This window comes from Bombina bombina, chromosome 2, assembly GCF_027579735.1.
Source record: "Bombina bombina isolate aBomBom1 chromosome 2, aBomBom1.pri, whole genome shotgun sequence".
Classification (NCBI taxonomy): domain Eukaryota; kingdom Metazoa; phylum Chordata; class Amphibia; order Anura; family Bombinatoridae; genus Bombina; species Bombina bombina.
Window position 1 is genome coordinate 1,256,551,382 of NC_069500.1, and position 13,715 is coordinate 1,256,565,096.

The 13,715-nt window shown below is 37.3% G+C and overlaps 1 protein-coding gene across 1 annotated transcript in view; it reads left to right on the forward strand.

Moving 5' to 3' along the window:
• Positions 1-13,715, forward strand: part of ARAP2 (ArfGAP with RhoGAP domain, ankyrin repeat and PH domain 2) — a 626,699-nt gene that overhangs the window by 337,907 nt on the left and 275,077 nt on the right. Inside the window, exon 18 of the mRNA XM_053704072.1 lies at positions 9,046-9,244. Within this exon, the coding sequence (XP_053560047.1) occupies positions 9,046-9,244 (199 nt within the window). The remainder of the gene's footprint in view (positions 1-9,045; positions 9,245-13,715) is intronic.

Sequence of the window (13,715 nt, forward strand, 5' to 3'; positions counted from 1 at the left end):
CTAAAACTGCCAAGCAAATGCAAAAACATAATTTATGTAAGAACTTACCTGATAAATTAATTTCTTTCATATTGGCAAGAGTCCATGAGCTAGTGACGTATGGGATATACAATCCTACCAGGAGGGGCAAAGTTTCCCAAACCTCAAAATGCCTATAAATACACCCCTCACCACACCCACAATTCAGTTTAATGAATAACCAAGTAGTGGGGTGATAAAGAAAGGAGTAAAAAGCATCAACAAATGAATTTGGAAATAATTGTGCCTTATACAAAAAAATCATAACCACCATAAAAAGGGTGGGCCTCATGGACTCTTGCCAATATGAAAGAAATGAATTTATCAGGTAAGTTCTTACATAAATTATGTTTTCTTTCATGTAATTGGCAAGAGTCCATGAGCTAGTGACGTATGGGATATCAATACCCAAGATGTGGAACTCCACGCAAGAGTCACTAGAGAGGGAGGGATAAAAATAAACAACAGCCAAATGCTGAAAAAATAATCCACAACCCAAAATATAAGTTATTCTCATGAAGAAAAGAAAAACTTAAAACATCAGCAGAAGAATCAAACTGAAACAGCTGCCTGAAGAACCAAAAACTGCTTCAGAAGAAGCAAATACATCAAAACAGTAGAATTTAGTAAATGTATGCAAAGAGGACCAGGTTGCTGCTTTGCAAATCTGATCAACTGAAGCTTCATTCTTAAAAACCCATGAAGTGGAGACTGATCTAGTAGAATGAACTGTAATTCTCTGAGGCGGGGCTTGACCCCACTCCAAATAGCTTGATGAATCAAAAGCTTTAACCAAGAGGCCAAGGAAATAGCAGAGGCCTTCTGACCTTTCCTAGGACCAGAAAATATAACAAATAGACTAGAAGTCTTCCTGAAATCTCTAGTAGCTTCAACATAATATTTCAAAGATCTCACCACATCCAAAGAATATATGGATCCAAAGAATTCTTAGGATTAGGACACAAGGAAGGAACAACAATTTCTCTACTAATGTTGTTAGAATTCACAACCTTAGGTAAAAATTCAAATGAAGTCCGCAAAACCGCCTTATCCTGATGAAAAATCAGAAAAGGAGATTCACAAGAAAGAGCAGATAGCTCAGAAACTCTTCTAGCAGAAGAGATAGCCAAAAGGAACAACACTTTCCAAGAAAGTAGTTTAATATCCAAAGAATACAGAGGCTCAAAAGGAGGAGTCTGTAATGTCTTCAAAACCTAATTAAGACTCCAAGGAGGAGAAATTGATTTAATGACAGGCTTAATACGAACCAAAGCCTGTACAAAACAGTGAATATCAGGAAGATTAGCAATCTTTCTGTGAAATAAAACAGAAAGAGCAGAGATTTGTCCCTTCAAGGAACTTGCAGACAAACCCCTATCCAAACCATCCTGGAGAACTGTAAAAGTCTAGGAATTCTAAAAGAATGCCAAGAAAATTTATGAGAAGAGCACCATGAAATGTAAGTTCTTCCAGACTCGATAATAAATCTTCCTAGAGACAGATTTATGAGCTTGTAACATAGTATTAATCACTGAGTCAGAGAAACCTCTATGACTTAGTACTAAGTGTTCATTTTCCATACCTTCAAATTTAATGATTTGAGACCCTGATGGAAAAACAGATCTTGAGACAGTAGGTCCGGTCTTAACGGAAGTGGCCAAGGTTGGCAACTGGACATCCGAACAAGATCCACATACCAAAACCTGTGAGGCAATGCTGTAGCCACCAGCAACACAAATGATTGTTCCATGATGATCTTGGAGATCACTCTTGGAAGAAGAACTAGAGGCGGCAGGTTAATAAAACCAAGGAAGTGTCAGTGCATCTACTGCTTCCGCCTGAGAATCCCTGGACCTGGACAGGTATCTGGGAAGTTTCTTGTTTAGATGAGAAGCCATCAGATCTATTTCTGGAATACCCCACATCTGAACAATCTGAGATAGGAGCTGGATTCCGCCCAAGCAAGTATCCGAGATACTTCTTTTATAGCTTGGAGACTGTGAGTCCCACCCGTTGTGATATTCTCTGTCTGAAAACAAATGAATGGTTCTCTCTTCAACAGAGGCCAAAACTGAAGACCTCTGAGAATTGCACGGAGTTCTAAAATATTGATTGGTAATTTCGCCTCTTGAAATTTTCACACCCATTGTGCTTTTAGAGATCCCCAGGCAGCTCCCCAACCTGAAAGACTCACATCTGTTGTGATCACAGTCCAGGCTGGCCGAAAAAATGAGGCCCCTTGAACTAAACGCTGGTGATTTAACCACCATATCATAGAGTGTCGAACATTGGGATTTAAGGATATTAATTGTGATATCTTTGTATAATCCCAGCACCATTGATTCATCATGCAAAGCTGGAGAGGTCTCATGTGAAAACGAGCAAAAGGAATCACGTCCGATGCTGCAGTCATGAGGCCTAAAACTTCCATGCACATAGCCACTGAAGGGAATGACTGAGACTGAAGGTACCGACATGCTGCAACCAATTTCAAATGTCTTTTGTCTGTGGACACTGAATCTATCTGTAAGCCTAAAATGGTGAGCCTTGTCTGAGGAATCAAAAAACTTTTTGGTAAATTGATCCTCCAACCATGTTTTTGAAGAAACAGCACTAGTTGATTTGTGTGAGATTCTGCAGATCGTAAAGATTGAGATAGTACCAAGATATCGTCCAAATAAGGAAACACTGCAATACCCTGTTCTCTGATTACAGAGAGTAGGGCACCTAGAACCATTGAAAAGATTCTTGGAGCTGTTGCTAGGCCAAATGGAAGAGCAACAAATTGGTAATGCTTGATTACCCCTGAAACCTTCAAGTCTGAAACACACTTCAGGAACGCCTGAGCTTTTACTGGATTCACTGGGATGCGTGACAGAAAAAATCTTCTCACAGGAGATCTTACTCTGAATCCTATTCAGTACCCCTGAGAGACAATGCTCTGAATCCATTAATTTTGGACAGAATTTGCCCAAACATCCTTGAAAAACCTTAATCTGCCCCCTACCAGCTGAGCTGGAATGAGGGCCGCACCTTCATGCAGACTTAGGGGCTGACTTTGGTTTCTTAAAAGGCTTGGATTTATTCCAGTTTGAGGAAGGCTTCCAATTGGAAACAGATTCCTTGGGGGAAGGATTAGGTTTTTGTTCCTTATTTTGATTAAAGGAACAAAAACGATAAGAAGCCTTAGATTTATCCTTGGGTTTTTTATCCTGAGGCAAAAAAACTCCCTTCCCCCCAGTAACAGTTGAAATAATAGAATCCAACTGAGAACCAAATAATTTATTACCTTGGAAAGAAAGAGATAGTAATCTAGACTTAGATATCATATCAGCATTGCAAGATTTAAGCCACAAAGCTCTTCTAGCTAAAATAGCATGGATCTAACATCAATTTTGATAATATCAAAAATAGCATCACAAATAAAAGTATTAGCATGTTGCAGTAAACGAACAATGCTATATAAGTCAGAATCCAATTCTTGTTGCGCTAAATTCTCCAACCAGAAAGTTGAAGCAGCTGCAACATCAGCCAAAGAAATTGCAGGCCTAAGAAGATAACCTAAATATAAATAGGTTTTCCTTAGATAAGATTCAAGCTTCCTATCTAAAGGATCTTTAAAGGAAGTACTATCTTCCATAGGAATAGTGGTTCGTTTAGCAAGAGTAGAAATAGCCCCATCAACTTTGGGGATCTTTTCCCAAAACTCTATTGAAATTACTGGTAAAGGTTACAATTTTTTAAACCTTGCAGAAGGATTAAAAAAAGTACCCGGCTTATTCCATTCCTTAGAAATCATATCAGAAATAGCATCAGGAATAGGAAAAACCTCTGGAGTAACCACAGGAGGTTTGAAAACAGAATTTAAACATTTACTGGTTTTAATATCAAGAGGACTAGCTTCCTCAATATCCAAAGTAATTAACACTTCTTTTAACAAAGAACGCATATACTCCATTTTAAATAAATAAGTAGATTTGTCAGTATCAATCTCTGAGGAAGGATCTTCTGAATCAGATAGATCCTCATCAGAGGAGGATAATTCCTTATGTTGTCGGTCATTTGAAATTTCATCAACTGTATGAGAAGTTTTAAAAGACCTCTTAGAAGGTGGAAATGCAGACAAAGTCTACTGAATAGAATCAGTAACAAATTCTTTAAAATTCATAGGTATATCATGTACATTAGAAGTTGAAAGAACTGCAACCGGCAATGTACTATTACTGATGGACACACTATGTGCATGTAAAAGTTTATCATGACAACTAATACAAATGACATTAGGAGATATAATCTCCACAATTTTACAACAAATGCACTTAGCTTTGGTAGAACCCATGTCAGGCAGCAAAGTTCCAATAGATACTTCTGAGGCAGGATCAGATTGAGACATCTTGCAAAATGTAAAAGAAAAAACAACATATAAAGCAAAATTATCAATTTCCTTATATGACAATTTCAGGAATGGGAAAAAATGCAAAAGCATAGCCCTCTGACATAAAAAAGGCAAGAGGCAAAAGCAATGGGGCAATAAATATTGAAAAAGGATTGGCGCCAAGTATGACGCACAACGTAACTGAAACATTTTTTGGCGCCAACCATGTCCGGAAATGACATACTCGCTTCACTAAGGACACAACCCTGTGTGAAACCTCTGCGTCAATTACGACGCCGTAAATTACGAACTTGCGTCAACGGACGTGCCTTTCGCGCCAAAAATTATTGCGCCAAGAATGACACAATAAAGTGTAGCATTTGGCGCACCTGCAAGCCTAAGTCAGCCCGCAATTTGAAACAAAGTAGTCAATTGAAAAAAATACTAAACCCCAGGTAAGAAAAATATTTCTTAATATTAGTATTCCCCAAATATGAAACTGACAATCTGCAAAAGGAAATATATGAACCTGACTCATGGCAAATATAAGTACAATACATATATTTAGAACTTTATATAAATGCATAAAGTGCCAAACCATAGCTGAGGTGTCTTAAGAAATAAAAACATACTTTACCAATAGACACCCATCCACATATAGCAGATAGCCAAACCAGTACTGAAACAGTTATCAGTAGAGCTAATGGTATATGAGAGTATATCGTCGATCTGAAAAGGGAGGTAGGAGAGGAATCTCTACGACCGATAACAGAGAACCTATGAAAAAGACCCCCATTAGGAAAATCATTGCATTCAATAGGTGATACTCTCCACGTCCCTCTGACATTCTCTGTACTCTGAGAGGGATCGGGCTTCAAAATGCTGAGAAGCGCATGTCAACGTAGAAATCTTAGCACAAACTTACTTCACCACCTCCATAGGAGGCAAAGTTTGTAAAAACTGAATTGTGGGTGTGGTGAGGGGTGTATTTCCTGGTAGGATTGTATATCCCATACTTCACTAGCTCATGAACTCTTGCCAATTACATGAAAGAAATCTCTATTTTGATGCTATAGATCTACCTCACCCTAAGTTAGCAAGAGGAATATAATTGCATTGACAAAATGCGATAATTAAAGGTTAGTGTACACAAAACCTTTGATTCAACGGCTAAAATCCCAAGCAAGTAGAAATTCTCCATTTTGATGCTATAGATTTACCTCACACTTAGTTAGCAACAGGAATAGAATTGCATTTACATATATGCACTCAAAATAAAAAATGAAATCTAATAAAAAACATGAGCATTAGACTCCAGATGGAGTTTCCCATAACCATATACTTATATAAGGGGATTATATAGCTAACGAATGTGACTGTCTAAGGCTCCTAATGTTTAAAGGGACAGTCTAGTCCAAAATAAACTTTCATGTTTCAGATAGAGAATGTAATTTTAAACAATTTTCCAATTTACTTATATCACCAATTTTGCTTTGTTCTCTAGGTATTCTTAGTTGAAAGCTAAACCTAGGAGATTCATATGCTAATTTCTAAGCCCTTGAAGTCCGCCTCTTCTCTTAGGGCATTTTGACAGTTTTCACCACTAGAGGGTGTTAGTTCATGTGTGTCATATAGATAACATTGTGCTCATGCACGTGAAGTTCCAGTGAGCCAGTTTTGATTGGCTAAAATGGATGTCTGTCAAAAGAACTGAAATAAGGGGGCAGTTTGCAGAGGCTTAGATACAGGATAATCACTGAGGTAAAAAGTATATTTATATAACTCTGTTAGTTATGCAAAACTAGGGTATGGGTAATAAAGGGATTATCTATCTTTTTAAACAATAAAAATTCTGGTGTAGACTGTCCCGAAATAGTGATGATCTCTATAGAGTTTCAATTTTATTAGATTTTTTGAGTAAATATTAAACACAATTGGATACTGTGGTTGAAATAAAAACATCATAGATACATCATAGGAAAATTATAGAAACAACACAGAAATATATAAACACAGAAGTGAGCATTTTGTTGATATGTGGGAGTGACTATGAGAATTAGCCATACAGTATCCCCAAGGAGTCACTGTGTGTTATGGTTACTATCTGACCTCAGGGGCCTGGACAGGAAGCTCCAGTCTCACTCTCACTTCAGAGATTGCAGAGGAGAACAAGAATATTTTATATTTAGTTTGATCAGCCCAGCAGAGATAAGCAACATATGATAACACTTTATGTTGAAAAAAGGTATGTGACACCCTGAGGTAAATCAAGACTAATCCTTATTAGATGGTATACATGTTAAATATGTCAATTTAAAGGAGGTATATTTATTATTGAATTATCCGGTTTTCAAACACAGTGAATGAATTATGTTAAGCTACCAGCAAGGGAATTTGGATGTACCACTATTATTATATGAAATCTATTCACTAGATATTCCAACCTAGATATCTACACCAGGGGTCAAGTTGAGCGGGAACGCATGGGAACGGAGTTCCTACACTATTTTTGCAGGAGGAACTAAGTTCCCTCAGGACAGAGAACAGAAACACTTCAGTAAAGAGCTGGATCACAGTCTGGTTGTTCCCCAGAAACAGCTTCCCTAGTCTATCTTAATCCACACTGATATTCTTAAAAAAATGTCACCAATGTCAAGGATGTCAATTATTCAAACAAGAAATGAGTGTAAATGTTTAACTTATACTCAGATTAATATATATCAAGGCAATTATATGCAAATATCCCAAAAACAAAAATATATCATAATAATGAAATCCTAAAGAAAATTAATAATATCCGAGTACATACTTTCTAAAATGCCAAAGTTGGTAGAAACAGCATAACATCCAATACTAGTGACTGGTAACAGATATAAAGAGAACTCCCGGGAGTAATAGCATATACCGCCCTTACAGTCTCTTAATGTCATAAGGTATGGGAGACCAGTGATGTAGAATTATTGGTATAATGTCCCCAAGATTCAAAAATGATCCATTAGAGTGATATAACACTTCCTTGGTACTCAAGTACTCTGCGTTCCTTTTTAACTGGAGGGAGCTATGTCTTGCTGAGGACAGCAGAAACAATTGTCTGGTGTTGCCATTTACTTTGTTCAGAGGAGAATTGCCAGGAATAAACAGCTCAAATAGTTGCCACCTGGGAGTAGCTTCTTTTTGCCCAAATGTGTTTTCACAAAGGAAAACTTTCCTGAAGCATATCAGTCTGACCCTGCCTAACCAGGTCAGTCCATCCCTGAAATATCAGGCAATTCTCCTCTGAACAAGGGAAACGGCAACCCCAGACGTAGGGGGTGTCAATCAACCTGATCGTACTCAATTTTCGGCGATCTCTGTCAGCTTGCTCAGAGGAGGCGGACAGTGTTATGGAGCAGCGTTCTTTAGTCTGAAGACTCTCCAGAAACACGGGCCCACAAGCTTGGTAAATGGGCCCCTAGGGATCTTTGGCGGCCTAGTGAGTGGCACTCCCAGGCATAATGGGTTGCTGGTGACAAGCATGTGGTGATGTTACAAAAGGGGGCAAACCCGGGAAGCTCAGTGTAGCTGCAAAGGAGCTGGATAGGGGGAAGTTATTCAAACCTCTCAATCTCAGCTCTCTTAGCATCTACAAACCTCCAAGACCCCTCATTTAAAAGAGAATCATTTATTCTTTTAGATGGTCTTGGAGCAGTAATATAAAACAGATCTTTTTTTTTTTTTTTAAATAATGTCCAAAAAAAAAAAACACATGGGGATTTGCTTAAGGGCGTTACATTAAATACACACACAAAAAAAATCTGGTATGTCAAGAGAACCCAAATACATTTAATATTCTAGTAGACAATTCCCTCTGTTAAAAAATATATATAAATGTTTTGTTGCTGGATAGCCTCACATGCAAGTATTCAGCAATTGTATGAGATACAATCTGATCACAGATCTCATGTAATGGAGGCACCCCACTGACAGGCATGCAATCTCTAGCTAGCCTAGAGTTGCCTCCATAGCGCTATTTCTGCAATGCCTCACTCAGGAAACTCATGCTGTCAGAGCCCAGGACACAGCCGTAGTACAGGTTGTGACGGACACCTTACCTTGTACACTATCTGTCATTAAAGGGATTAAAAAATACTGAAATTGACATTTCAATGTTGATTCTCATAAACATTTAGCAAATTCTGTGAGAATTATAGATTAAAATACATTTCAGATGTGTCCTTTTACTGTAAATGGACAATTACATTTCAAATAGAAATTATGTATATGTTTTAAAAAACTACTACTGACCGCGTGCCTAACATTAAAAATTTTTTTAAAAGTGGACAGATGCTACCAGTATTTATTATATTTAACAAATAAGTCAAAACATTTGTTTACCTCTAGTTTTTACAAAAATAATAACATTAGTAACTACATTTTTGTAAATTTGTAATAAACTATACTATTTCCTACTTTACAGCAGTAAACTTACTTTTATAAACAATTATATTTTATTGTATTTGCAGTGAAATACAAATGTCTATTATGCAGTCATTATGTACGGTATATTGTAACAACAGTTATAATCTTCATATTGTTTTTATTATTAACCATTATTAATAATGATAATAATTAATCATCATCATCATATCTGTTTATCCTTTTTATGTTTACAGAGTTTTGTACCTACTGTGGAAGAATGTTTGGTGGAATTAGATTTTAATATAATTGGGTACCTATATTATAAAGATTCCTACAGCCTTAACGAATGGAAAGAAAGTTGGTTTGCTCTGGAAAAGACACGTCTGTATTACTGTCATAACCAAGAAAACAATCAAGGGGATTTTATTCAACTAAAGAAACTGCAAGAACTTTGTAAGTCATATTTTAATTAACAAATATTTTTGAATTGTAAAATACCATTTTTTTTTGTAAAGTTATATCTTAAGCTATGTGCTGAAAATCGAAAGTACATGTTTTTTTTTGCCTACACTTAAATACATACAAAACAGTAATTCAACAGTAAACACTGCTTCCCAATTGTTTCATAAATATATTCATGGCCTTTGTAGAGAGTTGGCAGAAGCAAAATATGGACTGCAGACATAGGGAACATGCTACATTGCACCAGGGGTAACCATAAGGGTGACATTAGTTGCCAAATGTTGTAGATCAAAGAATTACATGCTAATAGGGTGTTATGTACTGACAAATGAAGTAGAACAACTGGGGTAAGACAAGGTTAATATAAATTTGATGCATTCCTGAACATTAGAGTATTTAAGGAACATTTAACTTTGAAAGCTAGGTAGAGATTTAATGAAAATCATATACAATCTGGAGAAGTCCTGTAGACAGGAATGTGAAGAAGAAACAAAAGAGAATGAAAGAATGTGCTCATGGGCAGAGCAAAGGAGACTGGTTGGTTAGTATCTGGAGATGAGGTTTCACATATAGGAAGGAGCAGTGTTATTGTGGGTCTTTAATGTAAAAGTCAAGGTTTTGTTTTTATTGTGTAAGCTAGAGGAAGAGTAGCCTGACAAAGGCATTTATTATGGATTGTAAAGGCGATAGATGGCAGTTAGGGAGACCAGAGACGATAGAGTTGCAATAGTTGAGGTAGGAAATGATAAGAGAGGGGATTAAAATCCTAGTTGTGCCGTGTGTGAGGAAAGGGGTACATTTTGCAGATACAGTATTTTAAAGGTCCAAATGGCAGGAATGTGAAGAGTGAATGAAAGATCAGAGTCAAGTGTGACCCCCAAAGCAATGGGGCGATGTTGTTATTAACAACAGTTCTATAGAGTCTGGGGCATCTTGGAAGAAGAGAGAAAACAAGGAGCTCCGTTATAGAGATATTTAACTTAAAAGGACAGTCTAGTCAAAATTAAACTTTCATGATTCAGATAGGGCATGCAATTTTAAACAACTTTCCAATTTACTTCTATTATCTAATTTGCTCAATTCTTTAGATATCCTTTGTTGAAGAAATAGCAATGCACATGTGTGAGCCAATCACACAAGGCCTCTAGGTGCAGCAACCAATCAACAGCTACTGAGCATATCTAGCAAGTGATATCAAGAGAATGAAGCAAATTAGATAATAGGAGTATATTAGAAAGTTGTTTAAAATGACACGCTCTTTTTAAATCACGAAAGAAAAAAATTGGCTTTCATGTCCCTTTAAGGTAGTGAGAGGACATCCAGGATTAAATATATATAGGCAGCTAGTAAAAGAAGTTAGCAAAGAGTAGGATAAGTCTGGGACAGAGAGGTATATTTTGGTGTCATCTGTATATAAATAATATTGAAGCCCACAATACTTTATTAAGGACCTAAGGATGATGTGTAAATTAAAAAGAGTAGGCTATCAAGAACAGAGCCTTGTAGCAACAACAGAAAGTGGTAAAGGGGCAAAGGATGTGCCGGATGTATGGTTTGAGAGGTAGCAGGAGAACCACGACAGGGCTGTGTCACAACTGCTAAAGGATTTGAGGGTTTGAAGCAAATGAGGGTGGCCACCATTTTTAAAGGCTGCAGAAAGATTGAGAGTAATAACCAAAGGATAATGGCCTTTAGATTTTAGATCAACATATACAGTAGATAGATAGACAGACAGACAGACAGACAGATAGATAGATAGATAGATAGATAGATAGATAGATGATAAATTGATAAAAAAAATTAACTAGATAGCTAATATTTATAACTAATATTTGTAATGCAATCAGCTTTATTAACAATCATCTAGATTACGAGTTTTGCGTTATGAGTAAAAAAGCAGCGTTAAGGCTCATAATGCTGCTTTTTTACTACTGCTGCTATTACGAGTCTTGTAGGTACAGCTGTCCCGTACACATTTTTGGCCGTACCGCAAATTAACTTATGCAATTTTCGTAAAGTCTTTTTTCAATGGGACTTCCATTGCACCGGTATTACAAGCTTTTTTTTTTAGGCCAAAAAGTGAGTGGTACAGCCTATCCCGCAAGATTTGTAACACATTCTAAAGTCAGTAGTTTTACACTACAAAGCCGTAGCATAAAACTCATAACTGAAGTGCTAAAAAGTACACTAACACCCATAAACTACCTATTGGCCCCGAAACCGAGGCCCTCCCACATCGCAAACACTAAAATACAATTATTAACCTCTAATCCGCTCCCGACATTGCTGCCACTATAATAAACATATTAACCCCTAAACCCATGCACTCCTGCATAGCAAACACTAGTTAAATATTATTAACCCTTAATCTGCTGTCCCTAACATCGCTGCCACCTACCTACATTTATTAACCCCTAATCTTCCACCCCCAACGTCGCCGCCACTATACTAAAGTTATTGACCCCTAAACCTAAGTCTAACCCTAACCCTAACACCCCCTAACTTAAATATAATTAAAATATATCTAAATAAAACCTACTATTAATAATCTAAATAATTCCTATTTAAAACTAAATACTTGCCTATAAAATAAACCCTAAGCTAGCTACAATATAACTAATAGCTACATTGTATCTAGTTTATGGTTTATTTTTATATTACAGGCAAGTTTGTATTTATTTTAACTAGGTAGAATAGTTACTAAATAGTTATTAACTATTTACTAACTACCTAGCTAAAATAAATACACATTTACCTGTAAAATAAAACCTAACCTGTCTTACACTAACACCTAACCTTACACTACAATTAAATAAATTACCTATATTAAATACAATTAACTAAATTAAATACAAATACCTAAATTCCCCCCCAAAAAAAACCAAAACACTAAATTACACAAAATAAAAAACAAATTACAAGATATTTAAACTAATTACACATAATCTAATAGCCCTATCAAAATAAAAAAAAACCCTAGCCTAAACTAAACTACCAATAGCCCTTAAACGGGCATTTTGCGGGGCATTGCCCAAAAGAAATCAGCTCTTTTACCTGTCAAAAAAATACAAACAACCCCCCCAACAGTTAAACCCACCACCCACACAACCAACCCCCCAAATAAAACCCTAACTAAAAAACCTAAGCTCCCCATTGCTCTGAAAAGGGCATTTAGCTCTATTGCTGCCCAAACCCTAACCTAAAAATAAAACCCACCCAATAAACCCTTAAAAAAAACCTTAAAAAAACACTAACCCCCTGAAGATCCACTTACAGTTTTGAAGAGCCGACATCCATCCTCAACGAAGCCAGAAGTCCTCAATGAAGCGGCAAGAAGTCCTCAACAAAGCCGGGAGAAGTCTTCATCCAAGCCGGGAGAAGTGGTCCTCCAGATGGGCAGAAGTCTTCATTCAGATGGCATCTTCTATCTTTATCCATCCGGCGTGGAGCGGGTCCATCTTCAAAACATCCGGCGTGGAGCATCCTCTTCTTATGATAACTACCCGACGAATGAAGGTTCCTTTAAGTGACGTCATCCAAGATGGCGTCCCTTAGATTCCGATTGGCTGTTAGAATTCTATCAGCCAATCGGAATTAAGGTTGAAAAAATCCTATTGGTTGATGCAATCAGCCAATAGGATTGAGCTTCAATCCTATTGGCTGATCCAATCAGCCAATAGGATTGAGCTTGCATTCTATTGGCTGATTGGAACAGCCAATAGAATGCGGGCTCAATCCTATTGGCTGATTGGATCAGTCAATAGGATTGAAGTTCAATTCAGTTCTACTGGCTGATTGGAACAGCCAATATAGTTCAATTCAGTTCTATTGGCTGATTGGAACAGCCAATAGAATGCGAGCTCAATCCTATTGGCTGATTAGATCAGCCAATAGGATTGAAATTCAATTCTATTGGTTGATTGCATCAGCCAATACGTTTTTTTCAACCTTAATTCCGATTGGCTGGTAGAATTCTATCAGCCAATTGGAATCTAAGGGACACCATCTTGGATGATGTCACTTAAAGGAACCTTCATTCGTCGGGTAGTCGTCGTAAGAAGAGGATGCTTCGCACCGGATGTCTTGAAGATGGACCCGCTCCGTTCCGGATGGATGAAGATAGAAGATGCCGTCTGGATGAAGACTTCTGCCCGTCTGGAGGAACAAATCTCCCAGCTTGAATGAAGACTTCTCCCGGCTTCGTTGAGGACTTCTTGCCGCTTGAATGAAGACTTCTCCCGGCTTCATTGAGGATGGATGTCGACTCTTCAAAATTGTAAGTGGATCTTCAGGGATTAGTGTTAGATTTTTTTAAGGGTTTATTGGGTGGGTTTTAGTTTTAGATTAGGGTTTGGGCAGCAAAAAAGCTAAATGCCCTTTTAAGGGCAATGCCCATCCAAATGCCCTTTTTAGGGCAATGGGGAGCTTAGGTTTTTTTAGTTAGGGTTTTATTTGGGGGGTT